Raw genomic sequence first — 19,041 nt, forward strand, 5'->3', positions numbered from 1 at the left:
GCCTGGCCGACCCCAGCATCTGGCAACCAACCATGACCACGCGTGAGCTCTCTCTTAGCTTTGATGCCATCTCCTCCAGGAAGCCTTCCCTTCCAGTTCAGTACAAGACACTTAACGGAGGCAAACTGTCCCACTTAGCGCTGCCTCCCAGAGCCTCAGAATATATGCAGCCAAGAACAAATCCTGGGCGATGGTTTGTTCACCTCCACGTGTCAGCCAGAGTCCCTTCCAAGACTGAGGCAAATGCAAAACTCTTGCCCCGGGTACAGTGGACTTTGCACCTTTCCTTCAAGTCTTTTATTTTCTGAGTTCTTACAAAAACAGAAAACAGAAGAAACTGAAAGAAAGACAAACCCTCGGCATTAGCGAGGGACCAGGGACATGGAAGGAGCAGCAGGCTGGGCCTCAGTGAGTCTGCAGGGGCAAGAGGTGGAAGGTCCCGAGGCCTCTGGGCATGATGAGTCTGAAGAGGGAGGGGCAGGTCACTTAGAAAAATATATATGTACTGTACACATCTATAAGAAGTGTCCTGTGTCAGGACGGAAGTCAGGTGCGGGTCAGTGAGTGGAGGTCACGGACTGGCTCACTCCCTCCTCCTCGGACCAATCTCTGCAGGGCTCACGGGCTGGGCCAGCACTAACTCTGGGGCTGGCCGTCGTCTTCTAGGGAGGAAGAGGAAATGAAATATTTAATGCTAACCTACAGGGGCAGAAGCATGGGCTGGGCACCACTTGGCTAAGAAATCCCTGGGGGAAGGAAACACATCTAGATGGAAGATGTCCTGACTTTTCTGCATCATGAAGAATCAAATCAAATCAAATCAAAATCTGGCGTCTGGACGCCGGAGCTGGGCATTAACTAACCAGTCGAACACCTGATGCTGGCCATGTGCCAGGAAGTGGGCTGAGTGCATTTGTTCCAAACTTCATTTACTCCTTGCCACCAGCCAGGCTGGCCCTGCTCAGCGTGGAGCCCTTCACCCTTCACCAGCACCCGGGAGGCACAGGCCCACTGATGGCTTGTCTTGGGCAATCATCTTCTTTCCCACGAGCGAATGCTCTCAAGTTAGTGGTCATAAGGAAAAGGAACTGGACAGCAGCCTTATCCTCATCCACAAAGAGGTGCCATCCCAGTGCCCACCTAAGGCATGCCCAGTGCCCGCCCGCAGGGAGCACCTGGTGCCGCCACTGCCGTAGCTGTTCTTCGCTCCAGCTCCCAGCATCACCCACCGACGCTGGGGGGTGGCATCTTTCTCACCACTCCTTCGCTGGGGCACACCCACCAGGTCCTGCTGGGCTCCCGGGACCACAGCAATGCTGGGGCTGCCCGCCTGCCCCCCCACCAGGGACTGGATGGTCAGCAAGGGTCCCTGGGCCAGGAAGCGTACCTGCCGCCTTGTGTCCCTCAGACAGTCTGCTGGGCTGTCTTCTTCTGTGAGGAGAGAAGTGTGGGGGGCGCTTGTACAGGAAGCGTGTCCCGCCCATGCCACCCCCACCAGGAGGGCACAGGAGCACTCCCTCCTGAGCACCCGGGCCCCTCCCAGAACAGATGCTGGGTGCACACGAATCCCTGGGACGGGGGTGGTGCCCTGCACGCTCTCAGGGAAGGAGCCCAGGACTGTGCAGACAGACGTTCAGCTTTTCTGCACAGCTGAGGCCCAGCGGGTGAGTGAGAGCTTTATCTGTCTGTATGGGTGCCGAGTGCCCCACCCCGCCTTCAGGGGAGCAGACAGCCGAGTGTTTCTGTGGAGGGACCCCAGCCAGCCGGGGGCACCATTTCCTCTCGCTAAACCTGTGACAGACTGTCTCCTGAGGGCCTCCTTCCTTCTCCCACCCCAAGAACATCCTCTGCCTCAGACATGACAGAGAGTAGCTTCCGTAACTTCTGCACACAGACCTGTCCCTCCTCAGGGTGGCTCTTACTAGTGTCACAACTCACACCCCTGCCCCATGGAAAGGACAGGAGCCTGGTCTGGCTCCCAGTCGCCTGCCATGTACAGGATGGGGCTGCTCACACTCCCCGGGGAATTGGGGTGGGTCCCTTTCTGGCCCCAAACCCCTCGTGAACTCACTCTACCTTATTCTTCTTTTTCTTCTGTGGTTCTGGGTCCAGGTCTTTGGTGGAGGCCTTTTTGGCTTTCTTCTTCTTTTCTTTGTCTTTTTTTTCTGAAGGAAGAAAGCAAACTTCCTAAACAGATGTGAAGCTAAGTGTTGGGGTCAAGTCTGGAGACATGCAGGGCAGGTCTCCAGGGATCCTGAAAGACACCCCACTTGAAGTTGTGTTGCCAGCTCTGCCCACATCCTGGGGAGCTGTGAAAAGAGGCCCCAGGCCTGTGACCACTCTCCCTGGGCTTGTCATTTCTTCTCCACCCACGGACCACCAGGAGTATTACTATTCTTCTTAAAAAAAAAAGTTTTTTTTCCTTTATTGATGTTAGAGAGAGGAAGGAAGAGGGAGAGATAGAAACATCGATGAGAGAGAACAGACTGGCCACTTCCTGCATGCCCCCGACTGGGGATCTGGCCCACAACCTGGGTATGTGTCCTGACCGGGAATCAAACTGGCGATCTCTTGGTGCCTGGGTCGACACTCAACCACTGAGCCACGCAGGCCGGGCTACTATTTTTCTTTAACTCACTTCTTTTTTTTTTTTTATCCTCACCCGAGGACATTTTTCCATTTTTTGTACAGATAGAGTGGGAGGGAGAGAGAAGAAGGGAGAGAGAGAAACATCGACGTGAAAGGGACACATCGAGTGGCTGCCACCCGCAAGACCCAACCAGGGCCGGGGACAAACTGCAACCGAAGTACGTGCCCTTAGCGGAAACCGAACCCGGGTCTCTCCGGACCGCAGGCCGACGCTCTAACCGCTGAGCCAAACTGACCAGGGCTTTAACTCACTTCTTGTACACATTTATTCAAGACGCTTTCTCAGCTAAAGTGGGAATGAAGTGCCACCCGCACGGGGCTTGGTGAGGGCAGCTTCTCGTCTGAGGGGAGCTGCTGCTAGCAGCACAGACCCCCGAGGAGCCTGAAGCACTGTGAGGAGCAGGCCGTGCCCTGAAGCTCAGCTGTCCTGGGGTTGCTCTGGCTTTGTCAATAGCTGCCTCCATGACCCCAACCGCCTCTCAGCCTCTCCCTTCTGTGCGGTGGCTGCCAGCCCTCAGCACTGGGCTGGGGAAGCCCACTCCGGGCTGTGGACCATCACTTACTTTTGTCAGATTTTTTTTTCTCCTTCTTCTTTGGGTTGGCTTGGCCTCCACCCTCAACCTGCACCCTCTCTGGCTCCCCTTCTGGCCTGTCCTCGGCCCCTCGGGAGCCAGGAGCCTCCTTCTTGCTGTCACCATTTGCCGTGTCCCTCTTAGATTTCCCCTTGGTAGTCCTGGGGGCCTTTCCTGAGGAAACGGCACCCTCCCCGCCTTCCCCGGCCGCCAGCTGCTGCTGCTTCTTCTTCTTCTTCTTGCCCTTGGGGGCCCTGGCAGCCGCCTGGTCTCCGGACAGCTTCCGCTTGCGGCTCTTCTTGCGGCTCTCCTTGGCGGCGTCCGCGGCCTTCCTCCTCTCCTGCTCCAGCAGCTCCGTCAGGACCTTCACCACCGAGGCCTGGACCTGGGCCTCGCTCAGGGGCCAGGGCTCGCTCAGGAGGCGCCGGGTGATGTCGCTCTGCAGTGCCAGTGTTGAGGCCTGGGGGCTCTCGGTCCCCTTCCCGAGCTTCTGCGGTGTGGGGCTGGCCTCTCTTCTGCCTGCAGAGAGAGGACTGTGACGTGGGTCTGCGAGACTGGGAAACAGACCTCTCATGGTACAAGAGCTGTGGGGCCCAAGGACAGGACTGACCTCCGAGAGCAGTCACTCTGCCCCCACCAGTCACCTAGCTCACACCGTCCACCAGCTGGAGCCCTCTTCTGTCTCCTCACACTAAAATCTCAAGTTCGGGCTGGGGATGGGACAGGATCCAGAAAGCGAAGGGAGGGCCTGCCTATCCACACGGAGAGGTCGGACAGGAGGGAGACGGTATGTCCCAGTCAGGAGTCCAGGGCCGGGGCAGGAGGCCTGGCTTCCGGTCTGCCTACCACTAACTTGCGACGTGACCTGCTCCTCCCTTGGCCCGTTTCCCTGTTTGCAAGATGAGGGGTTAGATGAACAGCGAGGTCCCGTTCTACACTGTAGATTCACAGAAACGCGACGGCTGTGCACCTGCTCAACTCATCCCCTCTACACCCAGGCTGCGGGCAGCTCGGGGGGACGGTGCGGCGCACACGCGGCAGCTGACGGAGCAGGCTCACCGCCTGCCAGGGGACTTCTGGAGCAGCCTTTGTTTAGAATTTTCCACGCCTCTGCTCTCCTTTGATAACTGTGCTGACTACACGTGTGAAAGTAAAAACCTCCACAGCCCCCCCTGAAATGTCGGCCTGTCGCCCCCGCCTGAGAGAATGCTGGGGAAGCAAGTGAGCAAAGGCTGCTTGCTGACCCGGCACCGGGCAGGCTGCAGCTAAAAGCCAGGACGGACTGGCAGGCTCCGGCCTCACAGCATAGCAGCCCCGCGCAGGCCCTGAAAGGCGCTCGGAGGCGGGTGCTCCCTGCGGCGTGCAGTGGGCCCTGGTGGGGTGAAGCTCTGGCTGCAGAGCGTGTGCACAGCAACGGTGCGCAGGGAGGCCGGGCAGAGTGGCCCAGGACAGAAAGGTCCAATCTAGTCCTCTGGTGCTTAGTGAGGGCAGTCGGCCCTGGCAACCTCTTTCCCCGAAGCCCATTTCTTGGCTTCCTGTTTACAAACACCCATAACACCAAGGCTGGGGAACCCCTAGGGCTGTCCCAGGTGTGCCCATCTGAGGTAACTGTCCCTCGGCTCTGGTGGTCAGTGGTGGCATGTGACTATTTTCTATGGGAGCCACACCTTGACGCTGACTGGAGCCATCAGTCCCAGCCCTGTGTGGCCCAGAGTGGCAGGGGCTCGTCTGAGGCTTTAACGAGTCAGTCCATCGCCTGGGGTCTGCACCACGTGCAGAGACATCTCCAAACGTGGCTCCTGCCTTTCATCTGTGCTCACAGACCCCCTAGACCCCACACCATGAGCCCACTGTCAGAGAGAAGTCAACAGGGTCTGCTAGAGGCAGCCAAGTGCTAGACTCCACAAGTCAAGGGGCACCAGCTGCCCCAGACCCCAGGAGCCAGGCACCTGGGAGTGGGCACCCTGCACTTTGATGAGCATCTGCAGGCCTGACGCAGGGGTACCAGGCCTCACTTAGAGGCCCTGGTGACAGGATCACGAGATGGCACTGCTTCTGAGGGAGGGAGAGGAGGAGGCCATGCCGTGTCCCTGTGTCCGGCTGCATCCTTCCCATGGTCTGAACTCACCTGTTTTAGGGGTGGTGGTGCCTGCTGCTTGTTGGGGCTCCACTGCCCGCTTGCCGTCCAGGGCATCTTTGGTGGCCGGAGCAGAGGAAACCGAGCGGTTGGCGTCTGGCTTGGGAGTGGCCTTTGCAGCCTGGGAATTGGCTGCAGTCAGCCCAGGGGGCACATAACCTGAGAGGAGAGACTGAAGAAGCCCAGTGTGAAAGAGGCCGGCCCCCCGCCCTGGCCCAGAGTGCATGGCCTGCTGGGAAGGAACCAGCCCAGGTACCCCTAGGACAGGGTCAGCCTGTGGGGACATCAGCCCTCTGTGTACCTCCTGTACTATTCTAATGAATGCGTATTTTATTTTCATTCTTTTTGTTAATCCTCACCCGAGGATATTTTTCCATTGATTTCTAGAGAGTGGAAGGGAGGGAAGAACACAGATTGGTTGCCTCCCACAAGACCCCAACTAGGGTAGGGGGATTGAACCCACAACCCAGGTATGTGCCCGTGACTGGTAATCAAACCTGTGACCCATCGGTCCATAGGCCGATGCTCCAGGGCTAATTAGTATATTTCAGACAGGCACATTTAGAAAGGAAAATTATTATTCCTAATGCAAATGGAAAATCACTAGCGCTTGCCACGTGCGAATGATAACCTTAAAAAAAAAAACCCCATCTGTTAAAGAATGTTTTTATCTGGGAAGCACCTGACGTCAAGGTGCACCCTTTCCACAGGCCCCAAGAGTAAGCCCTCCTGGCTTCCTGCTGAAATGGGGCCTCAGGGGAGACAGCCTGGCTCCAGACAGGACCTTGCTCAAGGTCCCTGGGGAGAGGGGCCCAGGCCTCTGACCTGGGGCTCCTGGCCTGGGACTCTGAGGTTGCCAGTCCTCCCTTGCTGTTACCTGGGAAGGCGCTACCACCTCATCCTCGCTGGACTCCGCTGTGGTCTCCTCCACCAAGGTCTCACTCCTGGAGGGTGCTGGACCTACTGGACGAGCGCAGGTTTCCTGTTGGTCCCTGGTACCCCTTGCCAGTGGGGCAGGGCAGAGCCCTTTAGGAGGGCCCCCGGGATGGCCGGGTCCCTTGGTATGCACCTCACCCTCCCACCATGGTCAGAGTATTCCAGGCGAGACACCTGGATGCCTACACCTTCCGTCCTAACCGCTAAGACCACTCACACGGCTCTGCTTTGCTGGGGTGGGGCTGGGGTGGCCTGGGACTAGGGTGGGGTCAGTTATGGGAACCTGATTCTAAAAAGTCGGGAGTGGTCAAGCAGCAGCATCAAAGGGTCTTTGGAGAGTTTAGACCAACTTCCTCAAGGGGTTGTACAGATGGGGAAACTGAGGCCCAGTGTGAGATGACTGGGCTGAGGTGGCAGAACAAGTAGAGATACAGAGCAGAGGCCAGATCCCAGGGCTCCCCCAGGCTACCTCTCCCCTCCTCCAGGCCCACCCAGCCTTTCCCTCCCGAGACGCTCACCCAGCCTGTGGGCCAAGGGGGCCACCTGGGGCCTCTCAGCATCCTCCCGGCTCCCCGAAGAGCTGCCGCTGCTGTCGCTGTCCTCTGAGGTCCCTGAGGCCTTGGCTCTGGGGCGTCCCAAGGGAGGGGCTGTGGCCTGCTGGACTGCAGGAACCTTGGGCTTTCTGAGCTTGCTGCTCACTCTGGCTTGCACAGGGGTGCTCTGGGGACTCACCACAGGGAGTGTCCCCTGAGCACTGTCGATCTAATGTGGTGGAGGAGAAAGTGGAAGGAAACGTTAGGGGAAATTAGGTCTGATGCTTCATGAACAGCTCAGTCTAGGGCCAGGCGCTGCTGGCTGCTCTGCACAGGCCTCATCCAACCCTCCCACAGCTCCCTGAGGCAGGCGGGGCCGGCGAAGTGAGCGCACACGTGTGCTCAGGTGCAGGGCAGTGCTGGGCCTCCCTTCTACCCGCTGTGGTCTTTGATCACTGTTCCCTCCAGGGTGCCTAGACCCCTGGGGCTCCCCAGCTCACCCCACTTGAAGATGGGATTCTGGCAGCAGGAGGCTGGGCCTCACTGGCTTTCTGGGCAAGGACCTTCAGGGCAGCCTGGGTCAGCGGGAGGTTAGCCAGGTTCCTCTTTGTCACCTGTGGACAGCCAAAGGCAGCCCTGAGCCTCCTGGGTTCTCAGGTGTCATCTCTGCCACACCCTGGCCAGATCCCATCTTGCTGGGGTGGGAGGGGACCTGTATCTGCAAGGGGCCATATCACCCTCTGGGCAGGAAATGCTTTAGTTTATAAGCTAATTACATCATTCTCAGAGGGCCCACAAACACTCCCAGCCCCCACATTCAATCAGAGCCTCCACCAGGGACGAGTCTCTAGCTTGGTGGCTGCAACAGCCTCCCCAACAGTCTCCCTCATGCCATTCCTGCTTCCCACACCCACCAGCAATTAGGGAGAGGAGCCGAGACAAGGACTGGGTGTGACTCCACGCAAACCTCCTGGCTCCCAAATGCCCTCGGGTGGCCACGCGGCCCTCACCCACCCTACTTTCTCCAGCTCTGCCCCCCATGCACTGTCCCAGGGGGTCCCTACCCCTGGGTTTGTCTGCCTGGAGTGCACCCCAGCCTGCTGGCCTGGCTGCTGCTCCTGCTCCACATCACCTCCTCGGGGAGGCCACCCCTGCCGTCCTCTCGAAAGCAGCTCACCCCATTATCCTCCAGTTAATGTTGTTTCCTTCAAAGCACCCATCAGTCTGTGAGCACTTTACCTCCTGGTTCCCTTCTTTAGTGGCTGCCACCCCCCAGAGGCAGGGATCTGTCTTGTTCCTGCTGTATCCCCAGTGCCTGACACGGACAGGTGCTCAGTGCCATCTGCTGCCCCAAAGGCTGAACAGATGCAGTGAGCAGAGCCCAGATACCCGCCCAGCTGTGATGAGCCCTTCTGAGCTGGGGTGCCCAATGCCTGCTCCAGCCTCCCCAGCTCTCATGTCCTCTCGGGAAGGAGGGGAGGAAACGGGCAAACAAATGGGTATGGCTGGTCCTGCCTAACCATCAGAACATGAGCCATTAACTCCACCTGCCCAGGTTTTAGATTCAGGCAAGGACCCAACAAAACGCACTGAAAATGGTGAGGCGACTAGTATGAACACTAAAAAAAGGGCAACTTTTAGTCACGGCATCTCAAAACCTGGAGAAAAAACCTCAAACAAAGCAAAGGCCTAACCGTGCTGGAAAAGCTGACTAGGCTCATGGGGTGGCTGTGCTCTGCCTGGAGCCACGGTCTGGTCACCCTTCCTGAGCACTCGGGGAACCACGAGCTCGGATCGAATGCAGCCAGAGGACTGGAACGCGCTGGCTTTGAGGATGGCCTCTTCTGGGGTGGGGGTGGGGTGAGAGCGACCGCAGCTCTACCAGTGGCACATGTGGGTCCGTTGGGGAGGGCAGGGAGCCCCCTTACTCCTTGGCCCGCACAGCCCTCCTGCCCACCACATACCTGAGTGGTGGGTGCCTCCTGTTTCTTGCCTTTCGTCACCCGACTGGACACCTCACTGCTGTTGGCCCCAATGCCAGCTCCAAGGGCTGTCCTAGGATGGGCCGCGGGCACAGTCACCACGTTGGTTCTAATGGCTGAAACGGAGCAGGATGGGGTGCACGTCATGACACAGAAGCCCCATCAGCCCTTCCTGAGGACCTGGTGCAGTGCTCAGGGCTTAGGCGACAGAAGCCTGTGTAATGCCCTCCCCAGGACTTCCAAGCAGGAGTGCCACGATCTCCACATTACAAGGCTCTGGGAGGTCACATGGCCAGTGGGGCAGTGACCCTGGCTTTCTCCTCAGTCCCTCCCCACACTCCATTTCTCCATGTTCCCCCTCAGTTGGCTGAATGAGGCTCTCTGTGTAGTGAACACAGTCTCATGAGAATCACCGCAGTTGTCTGCAAGAGCTCAGGTACATGATACTCACTGTAGCATTACGTACAAGAGCCCAACGGCCCAACCAAAACACTCAGCCTCCCCCAATGTGGCAGTGGCTAAATAAATGACGGTATGCCCACACAAACGACTGCTTAGTAGCCAGCAGAAACCATGCTGTAAATGTGTAATGTCACAATATTACTGAGTAAAGATTACCGGGCATATACAGCATGGTCTCACTACAAACACACAGGTACGGTTTAGAATTTTATAACATGAACAGCTGTAAAATGTTAACAGTAACGATTCCAGGCAGTAGGATTATAGATAATGTTTTTTCTTTTGTGCTACTCTGCATTTCTTAATTAGCCTACCAAAATTGGGTATTAATATCCTCATTAAAAAGTGTCATAAAGCCTGGCTGGTGTGGCTCAGTGGTTGAGCGTCGACCCATGCATCAAGAGGTCGCCAGTTCAATTCCCGGTCAGGGTATATGCCCAAGTAGTGGGCCCGATCCCAGTGAGGGGTATGCAGGAGGCAGCCAATCAATATTCTCTCTCATTGATGTTTCTATTTTTCTCTCCCTCTCCATTCCTCTCTCTAAATTCAATAAAGAAAAAAAAAATCCCAGATGCAGTCCTGTCTCCCACTGATAGATGGAATCCTTCCCTGCAATGTCTGTTCAGGGATTAACTAGTCCCCTTTTCATGCCACCAGGAGTGGGAGGCTCACTACCCCTCGGAGCCCTCTCTGTGTTCAGGCAGTCAGTTTCTACAAAGCTCTTCCTTAGACTATGTAGCAACCTGGTCCCTGTGGGGTGTAGCCTCTGGTCTGGGTTCTAGCCTTTGCAGCTCACAGAGAAGCCCTGGCAAACATTTCTTCTGAGCCAGCCCCTCAAAGAGGTGAAGCAGGGCAGTTCCCAGAGGCCTTGCCCTAAGCACCTCCTGACCAACAACTTGCATTGTGACCCTGCCGGCATCCTCTCCCCTCTGGGCGTGTGTGGGCAACCCCTCCCAGCTGAGCCTAACAGTTGCAGCAGGAGATCCAGCCCCTTGTGCTGGGCCCATGCTCACCAGGAGTCAAGCACTGCGTAGCAGGGATCACATCCTCATCCTCGCTCTCTGAGGAGGAGCTCCTGGCTGTGATCTCCGAGGCCCGGGCCTTCCTCGGGGCGCTTGCAGCCTGGGCTGGCACAGGGGTAGCAGCCTGACCAGCTGGACTACGATTAGGGTCGACAAAAATCAGAGGGGTTTTAATCACCTTGAAAAACAAAAACAAAACACCCCCCCAGTGATTAAAGGGTGGGCCAGGGGGAGGGAAAGACGGGGCAGGGAAGGGTTTTTTAAGGCGGAGGGGTCCCTGAGAGCTCAGGACAGCTGAACAGAAACCATTCCAGCGGCCCAGGGTACTCTCAGCTCACTCTCAGCCCACGCACCTGCTAAGACCCAGCACAGCACCTCACAGCTCACAGGAGCCCACCTAACCCTCACACAAACCGAGGATGGCAGTATTAGCTCCATCACACAGATGGAGAAACCACAAGTCCAGAGAGAGGAAGAGAGTTGCCCAAGGTCACAGCTGACTTCAGAGAGAGATGCCTGCTGGTCATATTATACATCCATCCGGGGAGTTGTTCAGTCTCCTGTCCCCACCCCAGACTCTGATGCAGCCCACTGAGATGTGGGCCAGGAAGCAGTAACCCAGCTCCATCAACCCAGTGGCTTCAACAAATAAACTGCATGGGGAGAAACCAACAGGGTAACGCTGAGGACCCACAGCAGTGTGTGCCCCTTATTGGGACACATGGGAAGAAAACATCAGTCACAAGACAATGTGGGAAATGGGGACACCAACTGGGCGGGTCAATTTTTTTAGGTGTGATATTATACTGTGGTTGTGCTAGAAAAAAAAAAAAGTAACCAACTGAGTGGAAGGTTTGGATAAAATGGGCCTGGGCCTGGGTTCAGAACTGCGGAGGCTGGGAGGGCACACGGGGTTCTGCATGTTGGTCTGTCTGTGGGTGTGCTTGAAATGCTCCAGTAAGACATTCAGAGGAAACAAAAAGCGGCAGCTGCACCCTGGCGAATGTGACCACTGCACTCGCTACACACGCAGCCACGAGCGAGTGGATGGGGAGTCTGCTTCCCATCCCCAAGGTCAGGTCTGGCCTGAGTTCTGCTCACTCTCTGGCCAGTGGTGAAGACGAAGGGTAGCAGGAGAGGCCTGCCGAGGTCACAGTCCGGGACCCCGGTCTCCTCCACACCCCCACCCTGCCCACCTTCCCCAGCTGACTCCACACCTCACCCCCAGGGTGCTGTGGGAGAGGAAAGTGAAAAGTAAAGCAGGAAGATGCCGCCTGAGGGTGGAAGCTCTGCTGGGCTCGGGCCCTTCCTACCCCTGCCAACAGCCTCCCCCACGGCTGCTCTGATCTGCCACTTCCAGAGCCTTCCTGCCCATGTGATGAAAGAGAGAAGGATGGAAAGTGGGAGAAGGCTTACAGCTGAGGGAGGGGAATCTATATATACACGAGAAGACAGAAGAACAGATTGTTGGGGATGAAGAGAGGCAACGAACCCTCCAAGGCAAACAATAGCGTCTGGGATGTTAAAAGCTGCCGCCTCCACATCCACCTGCCCACACCACCTGCCCACGCCACCTGCCCCAGCCTCTGGGCTTCAGGGGGTGCAGGGGCACAAGGGGACCACACTGAGACCTGCTTCTGATCCCACCTCTGCCATGGTCAAGTCCATGAGCTTTGTGCCTCAATTTCCCATCTGTTGAAAGGGCTGTTAATAACTTCTGACTGTGCCTCCATGTAGACACTAGGCAGTAGGACCCAGAGGGAACACTGCAGCATTTAATGTCTGCAGGACCAAACCTGGGGCAGTGCTCACCAACTCGTGTTGAGGCTGAGCTCATCACAACCATGCCCTCATTCCAGTCTTGGGCACAGTGAGGAGAGCTGAGCAGCCCTGGGCAAGGGACACAGCCGTGAAGTCACCCAAGGTGGCAGAGCTACACAGGGCAGCTCTTCTCAAAACTGTCGGGGGCTGGCTAACAGATCCGGGGCCAGGTCTATCCCAGGGGACTGAGAAATCCTCGCTGGATGGAGCCTCCACGGCTCACAAGCCCCAGGGGGTCTCACTCAGGGGCCAAGACTGCGGCTGAAAGAGAGAGCGAGTGGCCTCACACAGGGTGACCTGGAAAATGGTGCAAGAGCCAGGACTGGCAGTTCTTCGGGGACCAGACAGGAGCTCCTTCCAAGACCAACCATCTAAGCCTCTAATTTAACACCCTAATTTGGTTTCTTTCAGGTAGTCTTTTTCTCTCTGGTCAATCTGAAACGTTGAGGGCAGGGCTTATGTCTTCTAAATTTGATAGCCAGGCAAAGCCCTGACAGACCCTGGCCTGGGGTTAATATCAGCACAATGGGCTGAGCCACAGACCACTCCCTGAAGTCTCTCTCAAAGCAAGAGGATGGGCCCCATCCCCTACCGATGGGGATACTGAGGCATGGTGAGGAGGCCTAGAAAAGGAGCCACAATCTCTTCTCTACCTCCCAGCCTGGGGCTCTGCCCACCACCCTGGCATCAATCCCTTCCCCCCACCGATGGGCTGATATAAAACAAAAACAGCAAAACTTGTCCATAGAGAAATGCTTGATAAAAGCATAACAGCGGTAATAATCATAATTAGCGAGCTGGGGATTAAGGAGCTAAAAATCCCCCAGTTCGGAGGAGGCAGCAGCTTCCCAGGCTGTGCCTTTCCCCTCAAACTCTCCTGGGGAGGAATACACAAACGGCTGACTTTTTCCCTTCTTTCTAAGCAGGGACTCCAGAATCTTCAGGACTAACATACCAATTAAATGTTGCAGTTCAAGCGTGATGTTCATTTTAATTGTGTTAGTCCGCCCCTGCAGAGAGGGCAAAGTGGCCCCCTCCCTCCCAGCTGTTTACAGCCTCAAGGAGGCAGCCTCCTAAAGACTCCGGAGCAGGGGGCAGTGCCCAGCCCGCTCTCCTCCTTTCCTGAAGATGGGGTGTCGCGGCAGGGCCAGGGAGGGGCCAGAGCGGGGATGGCCTGGGTTCCAGCACGGGCTCTGTCCATGTGTTGTCAGCCACGCCACACTGGGGCAGTTCCCTTGCCTTCTCTGAGCCTCATTCCTCCCTCCTTACAATGGGAATAATGGAAGGACCTATCCTGTCCACAGGCTTGTTGTGGGGCCTAAACAGAACAGTGCAAGTCTGTGGCTTAGAAAGAGCCCGGCACACAGGAAGCGACTGGCAATATTAGCTGCAGTTGTTTGCTGTTATTTTTGTGATCTGGCCTACTAAGAGAAAGGCAGTGAGCAGCCCACCACTGGGCGTGCCAGCAGCACCTGACTTTCCTGATGGGTTGGTTAGCATGTGGTATGACATGTAAGGGCAGATGGACAGAGACCCTATTGGACTGGGCATTGCAGAACCCCAGCACCTCTCAGGGGCCTGGCAGAAACGTCCGGAGCTGGGGGCTAGAGGAGGACAAAGCGCAGTGCTACATGCCAGAGGCCTGGGCTTCGCGCAGAAACCTGGAAACCAGCCCAGAGGGTTTGGGCCTCTGAGTTGGGGAGACGGGGGCTTCGGCCTGCCCTCGGGGCATAACCTGAGAAGGATGACCAGAGCAGCAGAGCATGCGAAGATGGGCCACCGGTGCCCGAGCAGCTCTCGGGCCAGCCCAGGGGATTCTAACGAGCCCTGTAGAGGAATCCCAGTCCCAGTAGGAAGCAGGGCTACGCAGGGAGCCCGAGGCCCAGCGTTTGCCCTTCCTCAGCTTCTCATGGGTCACGGGAATTTAAGGAAACCACTGTAACTCACAGGGCCTTGACTCCTGATATCAAACAGGCGACACCGCCCGCCCTCCTGCAGGAACAGGTACTTGCTCTCGGGCAGTGTGCCGTGGACCTGTGCCAGTGCGCAGACGCTGGAGGAGGGCGCTGTCCTCCCCTTCACAGCCCAGCCGCCAGCCCCAGAACGGCGAGGTGCGCCCAGCACCACGGACTGGTGGTGGGAGACCGTCTCTAACCCTGCCCTGTCTGGCTCTGAAGCCTGGATGTCGGGGACACTCTGCGGCCTACCTCACAGGGCTATTGTGAAGATGAATGTGTCAAAATAGAGAGAAAAGCTCTGGAGACTGTGAGCTGCTGTTTAAATGGGGAAGCTCTGCCCTCGACCCACAGACCTGCCAGCCCAGCTCTGAGCCTGCAGTGTCCTCAGAAAGGCTGGGCCTACCTGGCTCGCCGGCAGCTCCTCGTCACTGCTCTCCGAGGACCCCTTGGCATTCTTCTCCGGGGTGGCTGGGGCCAGTGCCTTGCTTTTGACAGTTTTGGAGTTACTCTCCTTCTGACGGGACAAGCACATAGTTGGGGAGGGAAGGCATTAGCTGAGGGGGAGCACAACCGACGGACCAAGAAACCACGGCTAGTAGCACTGACCCAGGAAAGGCAGCGTGGCCCCTCCCTACATGCACACGGCTGGGAGTGCGGGGTCGAGGGGGAGGATGGGACAGATGAATGGACACAGGGGCTGCTGGCCCAGAATGGCCCACAGCCACCGGAAACACAGGCTTCACTCTTATCCTCCTGCCAGAGCTGACTGAACTTACAAAGGATGTATAACTAAGACACTGCTAAAACCTTAGGACTAAGTGCCGTTGGCCGGGCATCTGAACAAGAGATGACAGCAGCCTGGGACAAGGTTGCAGGAGTGAGCCAGTGGCCCCAGCACAGTTCACACGAGGCTGTAACACTCCCAGCTAAAAGCAGGAGCTGGAGCTGGCTGAGTGTTCCAATAGCTGCCACCCCCTTCTGCCAGGCCAGGCATAAATGAGTGGGGCAGGCTGGGCAGAATCTGCAGTCAGGGGGCCTGAGGAGAGGAGAGGAGAGCAGTGAGGAGCAGGGCCTGGTGATCGGTCAGGGGAGCCCAGGGCGGAGGCAGAGGACAGCTCCATGCTTTCTAGCTGCCGTGAAGGCCTCGGCGTTCGTACTCCGCCTAGCCAGCAAAGGGAGGCCTAGGTTTCCAATTTCTCAAGAGAAGCCAGAAAATCCTGATTTGTACGTGTCATTTCCCCAGTCTTTATTTATTTATTTTGTGGTATGTGCCCCTAGCGGGAACCAAACCTGGGACTTTCTGGTCCGAAGCTCAACCACTGAGCCAAACTGGCCAGGGCTGTTTTATTCCGTCTTTAAAACGCATACTGCAACTGCCATGCTGGTGTCTTCCTTGCTACCAGAACCTCAGCTGTTCCAGTGGCCCCCGCCCTAGGCTTGGCCCCTTCTCCCAGCCAAACATGGGAACTGCAGGCCCTTCATCAGTGAGTGGCTTCGGGAGGGAGGAGGGTGAAGGGAGCCTTAGATCTGGCTAAGATGAGATGAAGTCGGCTGGGGGGTTTCCTAGCTCTTTAGGAGAAGCTGCAGCCCTGCTGTGACAATGAGGCAGGTAAAGCAGAGCTGGAAGAAGCCTGGGTCTCCAGTAATGCTGAGGTGAAGGAACCACCTGCACAGCAGCCTTACCCTGGGGACTTGGTATACCACGAGCTAACCAATCCTCTTACTACCTAAGCTCTTGTGAATTAGGTTTTCCTTTACAGATTAGGACATCCTTACAGATATAGCAACTCATTTAAAACTTACAAAGAAAAAAAAAAAAAAAAAAAGCTGCACAAGCCAAAATGCCCTTGTCTTAGGCTGGCAACTAGTTCTCCATAAATGTTACTGGTAACAACTAGAAGTGACTGTTGCCTGGCGGATGGCCTTTGCTGACCTCGACTGATGTCATGTCCCCTCCCCTTGGCACACACACTGCACACTTCCCCCAAGTGCCTGTCTCCACCTTGTCTGATGGGCTCCAGGTCTCCCTTCCAAGCTCAGCTCAGTCGCCTCCTCTTCTGGCCTCTCAGAGACCAATTCTCCCAGCTCCATCAGACAGAGCACTACCAGAATCCTCTCCCAAACTCTACTCACCTCATCTTGATCTACAGCAGCAGTTCTCAACCTGTGGGTTGCGACCCCTTAGGGGGTCTAACAACCCATTCACAGGGGTCACCTAGGACCATCGGAAAACACATATTTCCAGTAGCAAAATTAGTTATGAAGTAGCAACAAAAATAATTTTATGGTTGGGAGTCACCACAACATGAGGAACTGTATTAAAGGGTCGCGGCATCAGGAAGGTTGAGAACCACTGCTCTACAGACTATGAGCTCCTTGAGGGCAGGGCCAGCATTTCTGGTCCCTTTATCTCTATCAGCAGGGCAGAAGGCTCAGCAGTTGGCCTGATGCACCGACACGGAGGTTAGCGCCAGGATCATTTCACAGCTTCCTGGGGCTTGTTTTACTCACAAAGAAAACAAGTCTAAGACAGATGGAGCTCAGCCTAGCACAGGGATTTTCCAGTTTTCCTTAAGAAGTGGAAGATCGAGCTACACAGAGGGTACATTTCTACAAGGTCACAACTGGCTGGAGCTAACAGGGATGGTCTCTCAGATGGGGCAAGGGCTCTGTAGTTTGTCGCAGTTGTCACCACTCCCTCCTGTCTCTCCTGACACCAAGGCTCAATGCCAGTTGCCACCTATCACCTCTACCAGGCCTGTGTCATTCATTTCCATTACACAGCTGAGCCCTGTAAGTCCTGGAGTTTGTCACCATGAACTTCGGCAGGACACAGCCACCCCTGCTGCCTTCTGCAGGCAGCCAGGGCAAATCACCCAAATAAAAGCTGTTTTTTCACTCCTTCTCCCCCCCTCCCCCACACACACCCCAGGCTTCACACTAAGCTACACGAGCTCTCCCTGGGGTTGACACGAGGCCTTAGGCACAGGAAAGGGACGTGACTTCCTCTAGCTCCCCAGGGCCTTGTGGTACCTGTACCATCACCCAAACCTCCCATAACTCTCTGACTGTGACATCGTTGGATTCTTGGCCTCATGTGCCTTGGTGGGAGTTTCTGGCCTAGCCTTCCATGGGGCCGGTGTCCACTCAAACTACAGAGGCCTTGGTAGATATGGGAGCTTAGGCCTCCTTTCATCAGGAGGCCTTGGTTTGGCCTCCTGCTGAAGTTTTATAGCAGGTTTCACCGAAAGAGATGTGGAAGACATCCTGGTGGAGAACCTTAATCTGGTCTTCCCTCCCCACCTGGCCCTCGGTGGCCTGGCACCGTAGCTGCTTCCTCATGAGGTCTCACCTGAGCTGGGGTCACAGCTCCTGGTGCCTCCCCATCACCGTCCGACTCCTCCTCGCTGCTGCTCTCCGAGTCCTCCTCCCTCTTCTTAGCCTGGGTGGCTGTGGGTCCTGTCTTCCCAGGGGGTGGCGGGGCAGTCCCCTTCCTGGGGGACCCCTTGGTGGGGGCCAAGGCAGTTCGAGCCTGGGTGGTCTTCCTGGGCTTTGCCTGGAGTGGCAGAAACAGAATCAGGGGAGGGAACGCAGAGGGACAGAGATGAACGGGCATATGCGGTTGTGCGGTAGGGACTCCTGATGGGGAGGCACAGGGCTGCTTCTGCCCTCCGGGCCTCACCGGAGGGGGAGCCTTCTCCTCGCTGTCCGTCTCTTCCTCACTGCTCTCCGAGCTGTCCTCGACTGGCCCGGAGGCCACTGCCTTCCCCACAGCTGGCACAGACACCTGGCCCTGCACCGAGACAGCGGGACTCTGCGGGGTTCTCGCCAACAGCTTTACCTGAATTGCACGGAGGTAACAGTGTTGAGGGAAGAAGTGAGCAGCACAGCTCTTTCCAGGTTAAACCCACCCACGGTGTGACGGTGGGAGGCTGCTCCTGCTTGGGCAAGGCCCTGGTCCAGGCTGGGGCCACTGCTTAGTTCTTTTCTCTGCTCTACCCCCAGCTTTTCCTGGGGCTTCTGGTCCCACTTGCCTTGGCCGGGGACCCCTGTTTAACTTGAACAGCTGCAGTGACCACTTTCCTGGGAGCGGATGTTACCCCTTTGGCTGAAGCCACTCTGGTGGAAGCGGGGTTGGTACTGGTCCGAGGGGTTTTCACTGAGGCCTTCACCTGGGAAAACAAAGAGGGAGCTATGGAGATGCAGCAGAGCAGTCAGCCAAGAACACGGACTCTGGAGTCAGATGTCTGAGTTTGACTCTGGTACCTCCCTTTCGTAGCTGTGTGAACCTGGGCAAGCCATTTGACCTCACTGGGCCTCAGCTTCCACCTCTGTAAAATAGGGTTATCATGAGGACTAAGGGAGAGTCACAGTATGGAACAGTTCCTGGTATGTAATAAGCACTGAAACTCATTACTGTGAGCACTTTTCTTAGCCAATCACAAGCTCACCCAGAGCAAAGGAGTTTTCTAGGCTCTTTCAGTGAGCTGGCCATGTGATTAAGTTCTAGCTAATGGAATAGAAGTTGAGCACACATTCCATTTTCTTACACATGCAGGGAACATGTGTCTTCTCCCTTCTGGCTGGCTGGGATGCTGAAGTAGTAGCTAGAGCTCAAGCAGCCAACTTGGTCTATGAGGTGGGAGCCAGGCATGAGGATGGCAGAACGAGACAGAAAAACCATTGTTGTTTGAAGTCTTCTTTAGCTTAACCTAATGTTAATTGACTCTAGGGAATCCCCAAAATGCCTGCCAGGGTCCCCGGCAAATACTGACTTAGAGAGATGAGAGAAATACAGTGAAATCCTTGACAGAGCATGAAAGCAAGCCCTGCTCATATGAAACAGAGTGAGCGATTTGGCAGTATCTCAAGGCCCCTGCCTCTGTCAGAGATGTCATCTGATCAGTGCCAGAAGAAATCCTCCACACCCCAGATTCCCTCATCCACATGAGAACAAATAAAATTAAGT

General features: G+C 56.3%; 1 protein-coding gene across 2 annotated transcripts in view; it reads right to left on the reverse strand.

Annotated features, from left to right (window-relative positions):
• Positions 1-383: 383 nt before the first annotated feature.
• The window catches only part of TCOF1 (treacle ribosome biogenesis factor 1), a 36,874-nt gene continuing 18,216 nt past the window's right edge, over positions 384-19,041 (reverse strand). Inside the window, exons 15-28 of one of the 2 annotated variants that reach the window (XM_036241280.1) lie at positions 18,107-18,244; positions 17,755-17,913; positions 17,425-17,628; positions 14,476-14,586; positions 10,285-10,471; positions 8,792-8,925; positions 7,328-7,441; positions 6,813-7,056; positions 6,236-6,321; positions 5,350-5,530; positions 3,213-3,740; positions 2,077-2,165; positions 1,388-1,431; positions 384-662 (exon numbers count right to left, since the gene is read on the reverse strand). In XM_036241280.1, the coding sequence (XP_036097173.1) occupies positions 1,405-1,431; positions 2,077-2,165; positions 3,213-3,740; positions 5,350-5,530; positions 6,236-6,321; positions 6,813-7,056; positions 7,328-7,441; positions 8,792-8,925; positions 10,285-10,471; positions 14,476-14,586; positions 17,425-17,628; positions 17,755-17,913; positions 18,107-18,244 (2,202 nt within the window). In that variant the 3' untranslated portion in view covers positions 384-662; positions 1,388-1,404. Of the gene's footprint in view, positions 663-1,387; positions 1,432-2,076; positions 2,166-2,998; positions 3,741-5,349; positions 5,531-6,235; positions 6,322-6,812; positions 7,057-7,327; positions 7,442-8,791; positions 8,926-10,284; positions 10,472-14,475; positions 14,587-17,424; positions 17,629-17,754; positions 17,914-18,106; positions 18,245-19,041 lie in introns of those variants that run through there. The other variant, XM_036241279.1, reaches the window with a different exon arrangement.

The sequence above is a fragment of the Molossus molossus genome, unplaced genomic scaffold, assembly GCF_014108415.1.
Source record: "Molossus molossus isolate mMolMol1 unplaced genomic scaffold, mMolMol1.p scaffold_m16_p_4, whole genome shotgun sequence".
Classification (NCBI taxonomy): Eukaryota; Metazoa; Chordata; class Mammalia; order Chiroptera; family Molossidae; genus Molossus; species Molossus molossus.